The sequence below is a fragment of the Mus pahari genome, chromosome 10, assembly GCF_900095145.1.
Source record: "Mus pahari chromosome 10, PAHARI_EIJ_v1.1, whole genome shotgun sequence".
Lineage (NCBI taxonomy): Eukaryota > Metazoa > Chordata > Mammalia > Rodentia > Muridae > Mus > Mus pahari.
Window position 1 is genome coordinate 34,816,759 of NC_034599.1, and position 15,013 is coordinate 34,831,771.

At 36.7% G+C, this 15,013-nt stretch overlaps 1 protein-coding gene across 3 annotated transcripts; it reads right to left on the bottom strand.

Moving 5' to 3' along the window:
- Positions 1-10,730: 10,730 nt before the first annotated feature.
- Positions 10,731-14,732, bottom strand: LOC110328245 (olfactory receptor 148-like). Of its 3 annotated transcripts, none has more exons than XM_021207671.1 (2): positions 13,834-14,732; positions 10,731-10,755 (listed from the first exon to the last, which is right to left on the bottom strand). In XM_021207671.1, the coding sequence occupies exons 1-2, from the start codon at positions 14,730-14,732 to the stop codon at positions 10,731-10,733; spliced, it is 924 nt and encodes a 307-aa protein (XP_021063330.1). The 3 variants fall into 3 exon arrangements, with proteins under 3 accessions (XP_021063330.1, XP_021063329.1, XP_021063332.1); XM_021207670.1 differs by lacking the exon at positions 10,731-10,755 and adding an exon at positions 12,356-12,384 and having other exon boundaries at positions 13,826-14,732; XM_021207673.1 differs by lacking the exon at positions 10,731-10,755 and having other exon boundaries at positions 13,815-14,732.
- Positions 14,733-15,013: the final 281 nt, after the last annotated feature.

Genomic DNA, 15,013 nt, shown 5'->3' on the forward strand with positions numbered 1-15,013 from the left:
GTGTGTGTGTGTGTGTGTGTGTGTGTGTGTGTATAGTCATGCTTGGTTCTTGCCATTATGGCATCTCTTGAGTCATTTTTCACCACTAATAAAGTTATTTATCATTTGTTTAGTGTGTTATCTAAATAATAATTATTACTCAACCAGAAAGGTATTTCACTTTGTACATTAAAAAATTATCTTTGTGAAGTCGGGAATGTGTAGTGATTATTTCAATAGCCCATTAAATATATACATTTACCTGAATCATTAACAGCTTCTCAACCAACAGCTAGATACATATTCTTATAGAACCCTGGTGAACTAAGAATATTACAGGTCAACGGTGAAGTTAATAATATACCCAGACCATTTACCTTTAAACTGAAGAGAATCATTCAGTGCTATGGATCAGTCTCTACTTGGAGAGGGGTTCCTGAGGAAAGGGTGTTTGGTAGAAGCAATAAAACAACTTGAAGTCGATCATGTGAACAAGTTGACAGCTCTGAGTTTTCCTTGAGATGGCTCCCTAGTCAAATCTCTGATATTCAGCTCTCTGCTATAGACAGCCCTCTCTTTCTAGAAAAAAAAATTCTAAAAGCTCTCTGGATAGCTCATTAGTCTTTTGACTAAAGTCAGAAAAGTTGCCGGAAAAAAAAAAATCCTAGACTTTCTGACCAATGTCAGAAAAACTTGATAGAAAAAATTCTTCTTGGGTTCTGAGACCAACATCAGATAAGCTTCTGGAAAAGAATTCTTGGGTTTTCTGACCAAAATCAGAGAACCTATCAGAAAAAAAATCCCAAAAGAAACCTGCAATAGCTCTCCAGGCAGCTCATCTCTTGCCTACCAAAAGCCCAGTCTTTTACTTACACTTCAATCATTTACCTAGGTTCACTTTTGATTATCCCATGAATCAGAATTTTATGACCTTAGCCCCTTGATTGGTTAAAGACAGCAAATACAATTTTTTAAATATGGCAAATGCATTCAGAGATCTGTTTGCCTTCGTAAGCACAAACAATAAGCTAGCTGGATAGAATCCCATCCCAAGTTTACCATTCTCACCACACCAGGACCTAAATTCTTTTTGTCATGGCCTTTGAACTCAGAAATATGCCTGTCTTTGTATCTTTCTGACAAGCTGGCTCATTAGTGTAGCTGCCTTTGTTCTTTTCAGTCCATGAAGTCCCTAACACAATTCATGTTGTGAGAAATTGTGTATTCTTGAACGCAGGTTTTCAGATTTCCAAAGTCTTAAGTGCTATCTTGAAGGTCACATCATTTACCATTTTGCTGAGACACAACTTCACCTTCCAGAGTCATGCTTCTTCTAACTATCATTGAGTCCCTAACCTTGGTAGGGAGAACATTCCCTGAAAACTTTGTTGGGAGAGCATTTCCTGAAGGAGGAACATAAAGTAAATTATGTACATTATTAAACAAGCAAGCTTTACACCTAGCAACCATCAGCACTCATGGAAGCCCACACCACGCTAGCTCTGCTCCAGAGTTGGGTTGGGTTACACATTCCCTTCTGTGTGGCCATGAACGACTCATCAATCTAGTACATTCTCTATTTTCCAATTAAATGCTAACAGCTTATGCATGTTTGGTGGTAGATATTTTTTTTTAGGATAGAAGATGGAATCATGGCTGAGAGTTCAGGGTAGCTTCCATTGCCTTGTTTTGTGAGAGAGCATTACACTGTATCTCACTACCTTGAATGGCAATCTTTAGACTTTGCAGTGAAGTTTCTATTGACTGTATACTTCTTTTGGAATCATCTTGAATGCAAACGTGCTAAGTCAAATCATTATAAGTGGCAGACCATGTATAGTGTAGTTACTGAATAATGAAATCCCAACTTAATCAACTTATTTTTTGGGTTTCTACTGAGGACTTCCTTTCTCCTGGATGTCTCACCTCCATTCTTCATATGAACATGACATTATAACAAGGTTAGTGGAGTCAATACCTACTTTGTCTAGCTGTCTCTCTGATTATGAGAGGAAGTGGTCAAAGAAAAACAAAATCATTTATTTAGGACAGCAGTTCTTGTATGTGCGTGTGCGTGCATGTGTGTGTATGTGAAATTATTTACATCCTGACAGCAGTTTCCCCTCCCTTTTCTCCTCCCAGTCTCCCCCTACCCACTTTCCTCTCCATCCATTTCTCCTTTGTTCCTTGTCAAAAATGGGAAGGCCTCCCATGAATAACAATTGGCCATGTTACAGTAACACTAAAAACCTCTTCTATTAAGGAGAAGTGAAACAACCCAGCAGGAGGAAAGGATGACAACAGTTGGCAACAGTGTCAGATACAATCCTAATCCCACCTTTAGGAGTCCCACAAGAAGACAAAACTACACAAATGTAACATGTGCAGAGACCCTGGGCCAGTCCCATGCAGACTCCCTGGTTGGATGTGCAGTTTCTATGATCCTCTATGAGCCCAGGCTAGTTGATTCTGTGAGTTTTTTTATGGTGTTCTTGACCTTTCTGGCTCCTACAATTCTTCCCTTCCCTCTTCAGCAGGATTCCTCAAGCTCTACCTAATCATTGACTATAGGGACTCTGCATTTTTTTTTATATATATCAATCACTAGTTGAAGACTCTCTGATGACAATTGGGCTAGGTACTTGACTACGATTATAGCAAAATATCATTAGGAATCATTTTCTTACCTAAGTCTTTGGACTATTCAGTCTTTGGGCCCTGGCCCTCCCATGTCTGGACTGGACTCCTTTTCACTGAGTGGATTTCAAGCTGAACCAGTCATTGGTTGGCCACTCCTACACATTCTGTGTCACCTTTATTCAAACACAATTTACAGGGTGGACAAATTATAAGGAGAAGGCTTTGTGGCTTGGTTGGTGTCCTAGTTTCATCCCTGGAAGTCTTGCTTGGCTGCAGGAGATGGAAGGTTCAGGCTCTGTACCCATCACAGCTAGGAGTCTTAGCCAGGTGAGGAGACAGTTCTTTTACAGTGAGATGAAAAGCATATCAAATAAACAAGCTTCTGTTAGACTAGACAGAAGTTATTTTCTCTTCCAAGTCTAAAATGCTAACTCTAACTGTATTTGGCTGACTTAAAACTTTAGACTGATTCACCTGTTTAGGAAAATGAGAATAAGGTTAGAGAAATTAATGGCAAATGGGAAATAAAAATGGGAGAGAGGACTGCTTTTATTTTTCCCCTTGGAATAAAATTCTTGTTAAGAACTAAATAAATTTTTTTCTTTCACTAGCCTGGTACCAGTTAGAGACAAATATTGATATAATTCTAAACAAGAACATGGGTTAAGTGAATAACAAGATTCTTGAGTTTTAAGTTATATAGGATTCAAAAGACAAAAATAGGCTGATTTATAAAAATGTCAGCAACAGTTTCAGAAGCAGAAGTTCCTGGGGTCCTGAATCTATATCAGATTTTTGAGTGCAGAGATGCTCAGATAATATAAGAATGAGTAGGTTCGGGGCTGGTGAGATGGCTCAGTGGGTAAGAGCACCCGACTGCTCTTCCTAAGGTCCGGAGTTCAAATCCCAGCAACCACATGGTGGCTCACAGCCATCTGTAACAAGATCTGACGCCCTCTTCTGGAGTGTCTGAAGACAGCTACAGTGTACTTAAATATAATAAATAAATAAATCTTTAAAAAAAAAAAAGAATGAGTAGGTTCATATCAGAGACTATGTAACAGTGTTAATTATTGACCATCTGACACTATGTAGCGACACAGTTTCTGTGTATATCCCACTGACAACCTCAGACTCATTATGAACACAGGACAATAAAGTCTTTATACAAAGTCTCTATACAAAGCTTTTCAGGCCATGTTTCTATGGTGACTACTATTCCAAACTAGGTGCTGTAGGAATAAAAAAAATCAGTCACCTGGAATTCTCAGAGGCTCACCTCTAGTATGCTATCACCCATCTTATATATTGTACATATATACATATATGAACCTTATATATATTCTATGGCACTTGCATTGCTTGTCTTTCCATATCTTTGATTAAAATATCTGACAGAACAAATTAAATAGGAGATGCAATTTGCTCATGGTTGTAATTATAGAATCTTCATCCCAACAGCATTTGAGTCTGTGTATCTGGTACTATAACATAACAGTAATTAAATCACGTTGCTAGGAATATGTGGTAAAAAGTGTTCATTCACAATTGTTAGAAAGCAGAGGGCATGAGCGACAGAGCTTGTGACAAGATACAAGCCTTACAAGCACAGCCCAGTGTGCTACTCCCTCAATATAGATGCATATTTTAAGTTTCCATCATGAGTAAAACTGTGAACATTTAGAACCACATGTTCCAAAATTAACATTATTTCCCTGTTACTCAACGTCTTGTACCCATCTAAGAATTAAAAGATTATTTTCTTTCTTTCCGTTCTTCCTTACTCCTTCCTTCCTTTTTTCTTTCTTCCTCTTTCTTTCTTTCTTTCTTTCTTTCTTTCTTTCTTTCTTTCTTTCTTTCTTTCTTTCTTTCTTTCTTTCTTTCTCTCTCTCTCCCTGTCTCTCCCTNCTCTCTCTCTCTCTCTCTCTCTCTCTCTCTCTCTCTCTCTCTTTCTCTTTCTTCCTTTCTTTTATTGAAAATAGGTTCTCCTCTCATACAATACCTCCCAACCACAATTTACCTTCCCTCTACTCCTCCGTTTCCTTCCAGTTTCCACACGTGTCAAAATTTCAAGTGAAGCCACCATCTGTATGTGAGATCAAGGCAGTAACCCTTGTAAATCTAAAGGAGCAGAATTTCTATGTACACTAAAACAAGGTAAACACTCCAGTTTCCAAATGAAGAAATGAAAGAAGACAAAGGAAGGATTGGACTAATGCAAAGTTGAACCTCAGAATTGCAAACACCTAAATCCCGTAGCTATATACTTAGAATCGAGAAAACGCAGTGTTATTTGAGTTCCAAGCACTGTGAATTTTATCTTGCCATTTCTAGTACACAAGACCTCTTTCTTAAGCTCGCTTCACTACTTCCTTCTACTTTTCTTGAGAAATGCTCCATATTCTTAACTTATCTAACATCTAGAGCTCTCCATTCTTGCTTAGCTTTGACCATCAGAGTTTCACGTATTACCCTATCATGGACTACTTGCAAACCAAAACCCATTGCCTGGTCTCAGTGACATCCTATAAGGGTCTAAGTGGAAATCTCCATGTCTATATAACCTTTGTATTTGCATGCCTACATATTTACTTATGTTTGTAAGAAACAGGCAAGTGCCAAACCCCTATCTATTTTTAGTACATTTCTATTGGACAAAAGCTGAATGAATTGTGTATAACTCAGTGTTACCCAGTAAGAGGTAATTCACATTTATGTAAGGAGATTTGGGCTTGGGAGAAAGCACAGCCATATGTACTGATTACCTAGCTGCTAATGTGGTTCCACATCTTTACGAGACTAGATAACTGAATTTTATTCATAACTCATGAGCCAATGATACAAGTCTCAAAAGAATGAAGTTATTAGTAGATATAGATAGAGATAGTTATATAATACATTGTGAATAACTCAAAATATGTATTGATACCCTACACTGTACAATAATTAGGATCCAGGACACTAAAGTGAAATAAATGAATGAGTAACTGAGAAACATAAAATGAATTCTACAGTGTTTTGTCTGCTCTTATTGGATAACAATTTGGTGGTTTAGTGGGTATTGTTTTATTTTAAAGTTTTGTTTGTTTGGTTGGTTAGTTTTTTGTGCTTTTTTAATTTGTTTGTTTGTTTGGTTTTATTTTATTTATTTTTTTGCTTTTGGACGTGTTTTTTGTTCCATTGGGTTTATGTTTGTGTTTGAGAAAGAACACAAACATAATTTGGGTTAATTATGTAAATAATTTGTAAAAAAATATTGGGTAAAATAAGTTGAATTTGGGTAGGGAGCGAGAGAACATGATCTAGAAATACTTGGGGGAGGGGAAAAGTCATCAAAATATATTCAAATTAAAAATTTGATTTAAAGAATAAAAAGGAATAAAAGAAATGTACACCAGAAAGTATAAAGGACCCCTAGGAACATCCAGATACTATGACATCACTGTTTAATTTTCTGATAATTCAAACACAAAGAAAAAGGTGTACTTGGATTTTTTTCTCTCCAGGAAAGAATGAAGTATATATCTTTGGGTTCCTTCCTAGATATGGCAGCCACATGAACCATCTGAACTTCTCAGTACCATATTGACAAGTGAACTCTAAAGCCAGAGTCATAGTTTCTGTACTCAAGGAAGTCATGCAACCTGAAGTGCATCCTGACAAAGGAGACAATAACCATACCCTTCTCCCCCTGTCGTCTCTGCTGTGTATCAATGAACTCAAACCATGAAGTTTCTCTAAAGTTTCTAGCAGTAGCAAAATATTGCGTATTTGTATTAAAATGTTATTAAATGTCTGAGTATGTTTTGTGTTTGTAATGTTTAAGTAGTATATGGCTATTATGAAACCCATACATTTGCAATTTGGAAAAGTGGAAATTAACTTAAAGCCTCCATGCTGGAGGAATGGAATTTGTAAGTATGAAAAGGGACACACTGTTTCATAATAAATGAACACAGAACCATGGAACAACAGGAAACCATGACCCAGGAAGGAGAAGTCAACACCATATTAAGGTCAATGTGAGATTTTACAGGAAGGTATTTTGGACTTATATTTCTGTAACAAATAACCAGAGGTTAATTCATATTTACCTTTTATATTCTTTTCTAAAACATAGGAAAATTCAGTCAGAATTACTAGACTCTTGTTGTTTAATGAAATTGGCATGATATGACTTAGCATATTTTACAATGTTTTATTTATTTTGCTGTTTGTTGCATAGTACTACAGTAAATATTATGGTCAGACCTAATTTAATACACATGGAAGATGAGCTAATGCATTTATGACTGTGCATGAAGTATTTACTTGATAATCTGTTTATGTTCTGTTGTGAAATGAAGCCAATAAATGACCTGCTATAGTACAGCTTGCTGGATGATTCAGGAAATTGCCCTGTGGTTGCCAAGCAACGAATGGCTGTGTGGTTTTTGTCTTTGGGTTTTTGTTTGTTTGTTTTGTTTGTTTTTGATGCCCGTAGAATGAGAGGTGAGATGCTTCTCAGAGGAAGCAGGATAAAATATACTCTTTCATTTATATCAACCTTTATTTTCTTCTTTAGTGATTTTGATTTTTATTGGATATTTACATTTCAAATGTTATCCCCTATCCTTGATTTCCCTCCTCTCCCATACCCCTCCCCCTGCTTCTATGAAGATACTCCCCCTCCTACCCACCCACTCCCAACTCACCACCCTGGCATTCTCCTACACTGGGGAATTGAGCCTTCACAGGACTAGGGGCTTCTTTTCCTATTGATGCCAGACAATGCCATCCTCTGCTANATATGTGGCTGGAGCCACGGGTCTCTCCATGTGTACTCCTTGGAGAGTGGTTTAGTCCCTGGGTATTCTGGGGGATCTGGTTGGTTGATATTGTTCTTCCTATGGTGTTGCAAACCCCTTTAACTCCTTCAGTCCTTTAACTCCTCCACCGAGGACCCAATGCTCATTCCAATGGTTGACTGCGAGCATCCGCCTCTGTGTTTGTCAGACTCTGGCAGAGCCTCTCAGAAGACAGCTATAACAGACTCCTGCCAGCAAGTACTTTTTGGCATCCACAATAGTGTCTGGGTTTGGTGTCTGTATATGGGATGGATCTCCAGGTTGGGCAGCTTCTGGGTGGCCTTTCCTTCTTTCTCTGCTCCACACTTTATTTCCCTGTATTTCCCTTAGACAGGAGCTCTTCTGAGTTAAAAATTAGGAGATGGTGGGTGGCGCCAACCTCCAACCAGGGGCCTTGCCTAACCTCTGGATATGGTCTCTTTGGGTTCTCCCTACTATTTGTTGAGTATTTCATCTAATCTCATCCATGTTGGGTCCTGGGAGTTTCTTGCTTTCCTGGGCTCTGCGACTTGTTGGTGGCTACTCCCAGTTCCCCATCTCCCATTGCTATATACCTCTGTTCAAATTCCTGACCCTCTGTACATCATCTCCATCTCCTCTTATATCTGATTCTGCCCCCTTCCCCCCCCTTCTCTCTTCCTCCCAAGTCCCTCCCACCCTCTACCTCCTATGAATATTTTGTTCCCCTTTCTAAGAAGGACTGAAACATCCACATTTCTGTCTTCCTTCTTCTTGAGCTTCATATGGTCTGGTGAATTGTATCAACCCTTATGTTTAAGAAGACTACCATTATCCTTTAAGCTCTACAGTCAGATATTGTAGTCTATTTAAGTTTAGCAGTCAGAGGTGAGGAAGTGCCCAGAAGGATGGTTGGTTAAGCCCAGCAGGATACATGATTTCCAAGTTTTATCTTTAGGAAACACAGCATTCCACTAAGAAAATAAGCTCTTCAATATCATTTTCAGTGAAAGCTGAAATGCATAGTATTTATACTACTTTTTTCCTGAGGTTGCATTAAAGAATAAAAACTGGAAATGAGAAGAGAATCACAGATCAGCAGAGCAAGCTCCTTACAGGAGCTCTGGAATTCTGTAATTCATGAGTTATCATTCAGGCTCAGATGGGTTTTTCTGTGAATCAGCTACCTTTAAGAGATCCATGATTCTGATAGCAACTGCTCATCCATCCCATCCTACTGTTAGTAATCCCAATCAACTCATTGGATAGGCAATTTGGCCTTTAGATATCTTTTAGACTAGTATCAGGTTGTTTCTTACTAGCTTTTCTCCATGACCTTCATATATTGCACAACTTCTCAGTGCCCTCTGAGGAGTGAAGAGACATTTTCTTTGTCCTAAAAGCTTCTATAAACACAACAGATTTGAGGTTCATTCTATTCACCTACACAGAAGTGAAAGCAACTGATTTGTGGTTTCTTAGCATCCTATTTTACCTTCAAATAATGTTTGGGAAGACTCCATTTATCTCTTCTATGTATTCTCCCCATGTCATGTGTATTTCTCAGAGGTCTTGAGCTCTACTTCAACAGAATTAGGAAAAGAGAAACAGTGAAGAGGTGATTGTAGTCTAAAAGTCAAATGCAATGTGTGTGGCACTGGCTTGTGCTCAGTTTCCTGGGCTTCAATTTCCTTCCTTTTTTTTTCTTATTGGCAATATTTCTCTCATGCAGATACTAGAAGGATTGATATCTATTAAGTTATTAAGTAGCAAACTATAATGATAGCTCACACAACTAAAATGGTGTGTGGGATATTTTTAAATTACATTTATTTCCTCCTAGTAATTCAGATTGTGTGGTAATCTGAAAACATTAAGAACTTTGTATAATGCCTCTACTGATGAACATTAAAGCATTTTCTATATATTATTGAACTTTGTCCTTAATTGACAGTGTAGATAATACTCAACATCAATTAACTATAATATTTAAGAAAATAATCTTTTTTATGATATAAACAGTTTAAAATTATTCTAAGACAAAACAAAGGCTAACTAAATAGTTCAGGAACCAGTTAGTCTTCAACTGAAAGTAATATTCCTGTGAATAATTATTAGGTTTTTGTCCCGGCCTGAAGGACAGTCGAACAGGGTCTGGGGAACCACGTGTGAAGAGAATGAGAAGCAAGAAACACAAAGACAGACAGCAAGTCTGATTGATCAAGCTGTCAAATTTTTATTGTTCCCAGGCAGGTTTTATGCCCACAGAAGCAGGGTATGGGGAGGGGGATGACGCAGAATCGCTTTGTTTCTGGGGGAACATACCTGTTCCCAAAAGCAGAATATTGGCTAGGTAAAAAGGTCAGCAGGAGGAACAGAACAGAATGGGTTGTTAGGTACTTGTCCACAAGATCTATAGCTATTTGTTCTTAACTGGGGGTGGTACTTTCCCATAGAGGCCTCAACTTTTTCCCACAGAAATCTCAACTAAGCAAATACTTTTCCACTAAGGCCAAGACTTTGTAAGAAAGCACTTATGGCTGACAAGGAAGTTAAAGTTCAGGCAGGGTCGCTCCTAACAGGTTTTGTCAAAGATTTGCATATTTTTTATTAAGAAATATTTTAAGAACTTTGTAATCAACCTAACATCTTCATCACAGCTGTAAATAAACAAAATTACTAGGAGGAAGTTTTTTTTTTTTTTTTTAAACTAAATACCCAGACATTTGTAAAGACTTTTTCACCTATAGTGAAAGGAGGTAAAACCTGAGACCTGAGATTTTTTTGAAAACTCAAATAAGCTGTTTGTTGGGGGATGTTTCTGCTTGTGTTATCCTAATGTGTCACTTTCTGGATAGCACATGTTAGCTTGAAGCAGTATTCTGTGTTCTCAATAGTATTTAGATGTTTTATTTATTCATTTGTTTATTTATCTATGCATGTATAAACAACCAGAGAGCCTTGTGTCGTGTAGGTAAATGTGTAAAGCACTCCAAAAAAAGGAGATTGGGAAAGACAAAGTGTACAAGTTACCAATACATATGATTACACACAATCCCATGATCACTTTGAAAATATGGTTCATCATGAAGTTGAGAAAACCTTACCATAGTTTAATCAACATTGAGTTTTAGTACATCAGACTAAGGAGAATATATGAAGAGTTAACTGTAGATATAGTCAAAAGCATAGTTCTGATAAGCAGAAGGATGTTTGCAGGCAAATAAATATCTCAGACTGAAAATGTTTTAAATAGTCAAGAACTAAGGGTCAAAATGAGAGGTCTGAGAAATCTACTGACAATATTTATAGTAGAGGCCCCCTTTTCAGACTAATCCGGTAAGATGAAAAATTACTTCATTTTTGCTTCTTAATGTTCTGAGTGCATATTGAAAATCATAATTTAATTCTCATTAACAATATAAATTTCCCTCTAACTTCCCAACAACCAACCTCTGAGCATACTGAAGGTTGACGAATCAATAGTAATCAGTAAGAGATGAAAATGAATAGAACTGATCTTATTCAGTGGGATCAGGGCATTTTATCATAAATGAGTTTTGTATACTATAGCACATAACCAAGATCATAATACCACATGTTTGATTTATATGTCATGGATTAATTTATCTCTATAAGAAATTACTCTCATTTTTCTCTCAAATATTTAACTCAGATATCAGTAGCTATCATTCTGATGTATTTTTTCAACTTAGAAATGTCTTTAAAATATGACAAATAATTAAAGGCGAACTTATATAGATAGTAGTGAAAGTCACCAACAAGTGATAACACCATTGAACATTTATAAGAATACTATTTCAAACATCCCTTTGTGCAGAAACACAGCTTTATGGAGATTTAAAATAATATGTAGGGTTTTCTAATGTTTTATTCTTTCTACTTGCTGCAAGAATGAAAGCTAATGTTCTGCTTGAATTTCTGTCAAATTATTTGCCAAATTATTTGTCAAATAAGAAATTATTGTTTTTAAATTTCTGATGAGATAAGATTTTATTAATAATTCATTAATTTGCCTATGCATTTTAAAATACATGAGATTAGGCATAAGACAACTTTAGTATGTTCTCAGTTTTATTTCCTCAGAGTCAATTTAGTACTGCTTTAAAAGGAGATTACAAAGTGATAAAAAAATTATGTCATATATTTCATTCTTATTTAGATATACATTACTTTTTTCATTAATATATGGTGGTATTCTATAGCTGGAGCATTAAATCATGTTTCTATTATGTGATACAAATATGCATTTCTAACACAGTTTGAGTTGTTAAGTGGTATTTTTTAATTCATTCAATAAGACTCAATTGGACGTGTCCTGTGGCCATCCCATTGTCAATAGAAGTACTGCTGAACAGATCAACTTTTCCAGATGTTATGACATGGTAGGTTCTCACACCAGTTTCCAAACATCAGAACAACAAATGTAGTCTAGGATATATATAATCACAAAAGTTGAGATTAAGATTTCCTATGGTTTAGATGTTTGTCAGTTATTTTAGGAGAGAGAGAGTTATTTAGGAGAGAGTTATTTTAGCTTGCTCCAAATGTCACTTTTTCTCTGTTTGAATAGGCTTCATTTGTCTTACTACTTCATTTAAGAGAAAAATTTTCTCATGTTTGAGATAACTTTTTGTGTTGTTTTGTATTATGATTTGGGGAAAATGGAAACAAATTTCACAGATGACTAAAATGTCATGAAAATAAAGATCTAGTGTTATGTGGAATCTTCAATAAACATAACTCTCTTAGTTTTATATTGCTGGGATAAAACACAATGACCAAAGCAACATAAAAAAAAAAATGTTTAATTCGACTTATGGTTTTAGGGGAGTAGAGTTCTGAACAAAGGAACAACAAAGAGCTCACATTTTGATCCACATCCACAAAGCAGGAAAGAAAACTAAGAGTTATTCCTCAAATCCCAGTGAGATGCTTCCTCCAACAGGATCAGCCCTCCTAATCCTTCCAAAGGCGTTAAAACAACCAGGGACAAAGCTTAAATATATGAGGCTGTGAGGCTTATTCTCATTCAAATCACAACAATATCATTTTTTACTCCTTTGATTCTGGTATCTTTAACTGAAAAACAATTTACACATCTAGAGCAGGTGAGGCTTAGTTATAAAAATGCTAATAAAATAAAAATAAAAATTTGCAGAGAAAATTATATAACCATAATAACTGAAGCAGTCATGGTCTATTCCATAGCATTGGGTAGGAAGCCCATCCAGTAATTTAGGTTGAGAGCAATTAAACACATTGGCAGCAGAGAGCAGGGATTAAATCATGGCAGTGTAATCTGTAAGAGTATTTGTGCCAAGCCTTGTTTTACTGTCAATGTATATGGCACACAAAAACAGTCTAAACTCTACCTATAGGTGGATCCAAAAGTAGAACAAAAACAATTGGTGATGCCAGAATCAGTATATCAAAAGACCTGTGTATGTGATCATTACCAGTCATTTTCTGACCTACCCCTTTCTGTCATAGTTGTTTTGAGAGTTAACAATGAGTGGCACATTGTTGGGCAAGTGATTAAAGGAAATTTTACCCCTAAAGACTCAACAGGGATGTGTGTGTGTGTGTGTGTGTGTGTGTGTGTGTGTGTGTGTGTGTGTATGTGTGTGTGTGTGTGTATACTCTTACCTTTATTTATTTATTTATGAGTATTCTTGAGTGGGTAAAAATGTAGAGTTTAAATATATGACTCACTAGGTAGAGTATTTGTTACCAATTTCATCAAGAATTTTGAAGTCAACCATATTTAAACTAAAGCTCTGGTTATTAAATAATAAACCAATCTGGTTTGGTATTTGAGTACCTTATCTTCAGAGCACTTTAGAGATTGTGTAAACTTTAGTTTATAGTCACGATAGAAAAGTTAAATAAGATGGCACATGTGAAAAATTTCACCTCAGTGTCTGAAAATAATTAATTCTCTAAATATTCAAGTTAAGAATCCATAAAGTGTGAGATGGGAAATGGTAGCAGGCAGAAAGAAGTGTATTCTAAGTGGAATAGAAGTTGAAGTCAGGCCAGATTTGACACAGAAAGGGATACAAGAAAGGTCAAAATTATTTAGTATCTTTAATCACAATACCAAATGTAAGCCCTTCATGGACACAAGAAACCTGGCTTTAGTGATTTTTATGAGGCTTGTAGATTACTTGCCCAGGAAAAGCATGGGGAATAGCTGCAATTATGAGGTACTGATAATTATTGAAGCAAAACAAAACTAGAAAATCCTGTAAAGAAGTGTTTCCTTTTGTGTGCTGATTTGTTTAAGAGACTGAATCCAGAGGTTGATGATATCAGAAAATAATTTTTAAAAATCCATCATGAACTCCATAATTCATTTCTGAACACCTAAGCTAAACTGTGAAACACCCTTCTCAAGGCCCTCTTCACTTCCTTGTTCCTCAATGAATATATTAAAGAGTTGAGCATGGGTGAGACAATATTATTTAATATCTGCACCACAGCCCCAAGCAGAGGGTTTGGTGTGCGCTGCAGGTAGATGATGATTACAGGTCCGTAGGCACAGAGAATGGCAGTAAGGTGGGCACTGCAGGTGGAGAATGCTTTCTGTCTGCCTTCTGCTGAACGGATTCTCAGTATGGCAACTCCAATGTGTACATAAGAGACACAAACACTGAAGAGAAGCATCAGAGCCAGAAAGCCAACACTGATGGAACCCACCTTCTGGGCCAACTTACTGTCAGTACAAGCCAGGGGTAAAACTGCAGGAATGTCACAGAAGAAATGATGGACATGATTGGGCCCACAGTAAGTTAACTGAAAGGTAAAAAATGTCAGGATACCAGACTGAAGACATCCTATCAACCAGGATACTGTGACCAAGCCCAAGCACACTCCAGGTTTCATGATAAGCATATATCGCAGTGGGTGACATATGGCAACATAACGATCATAGGCCATCACAGAGTAGAGGCATCCTTCAGTAGAACCCAGAAAATGGTAAAAGAAGAGCTGTGCAATACAGCCTCTGTAAGAGATGGCTGGGCTCTGTCCAGAGAGGTAAAGAAGCATTTTGGGACAGGTTACTGATGGGAACAACATGTCAAAAATGGATAGAAGTCCCAAGAAGAAATACATGGGGGTGTGAAGGGAAGATGAAGAAACTATTGCTATGAAGATGAGTAAATTTCCAAGCAAAGTAAAGATGTATATGAATAAGAACACCATGAAGAGTAGAGTTTCCAGTCCTTCTGTCTGGGGTATTCCCAAGAGAATAAATTCATCCAGTGATGTGTGATTTTCCATGGTTCAGGAAGCCTGTTTTGGATTTTTCCAAAGATGAAAATATGAATGTAAAGGTTAATACTGGTAATGTATTTACTGCCCTAATTTTACTTCTTTTTTTCCTTAGGAAAAACAATGGAAATTATTTCAAGGTAATTTGTGTTATAATAGCATAACATGAACTTCATATCTGAAGATATATTTTCTCTAAAGCATGAATAGAACCAGACTAAAACCTTAACATGATGAAATAATAGATGAGATAAGAAGATAGAGTTTCAAGTACCAAGCAATGAGATGGT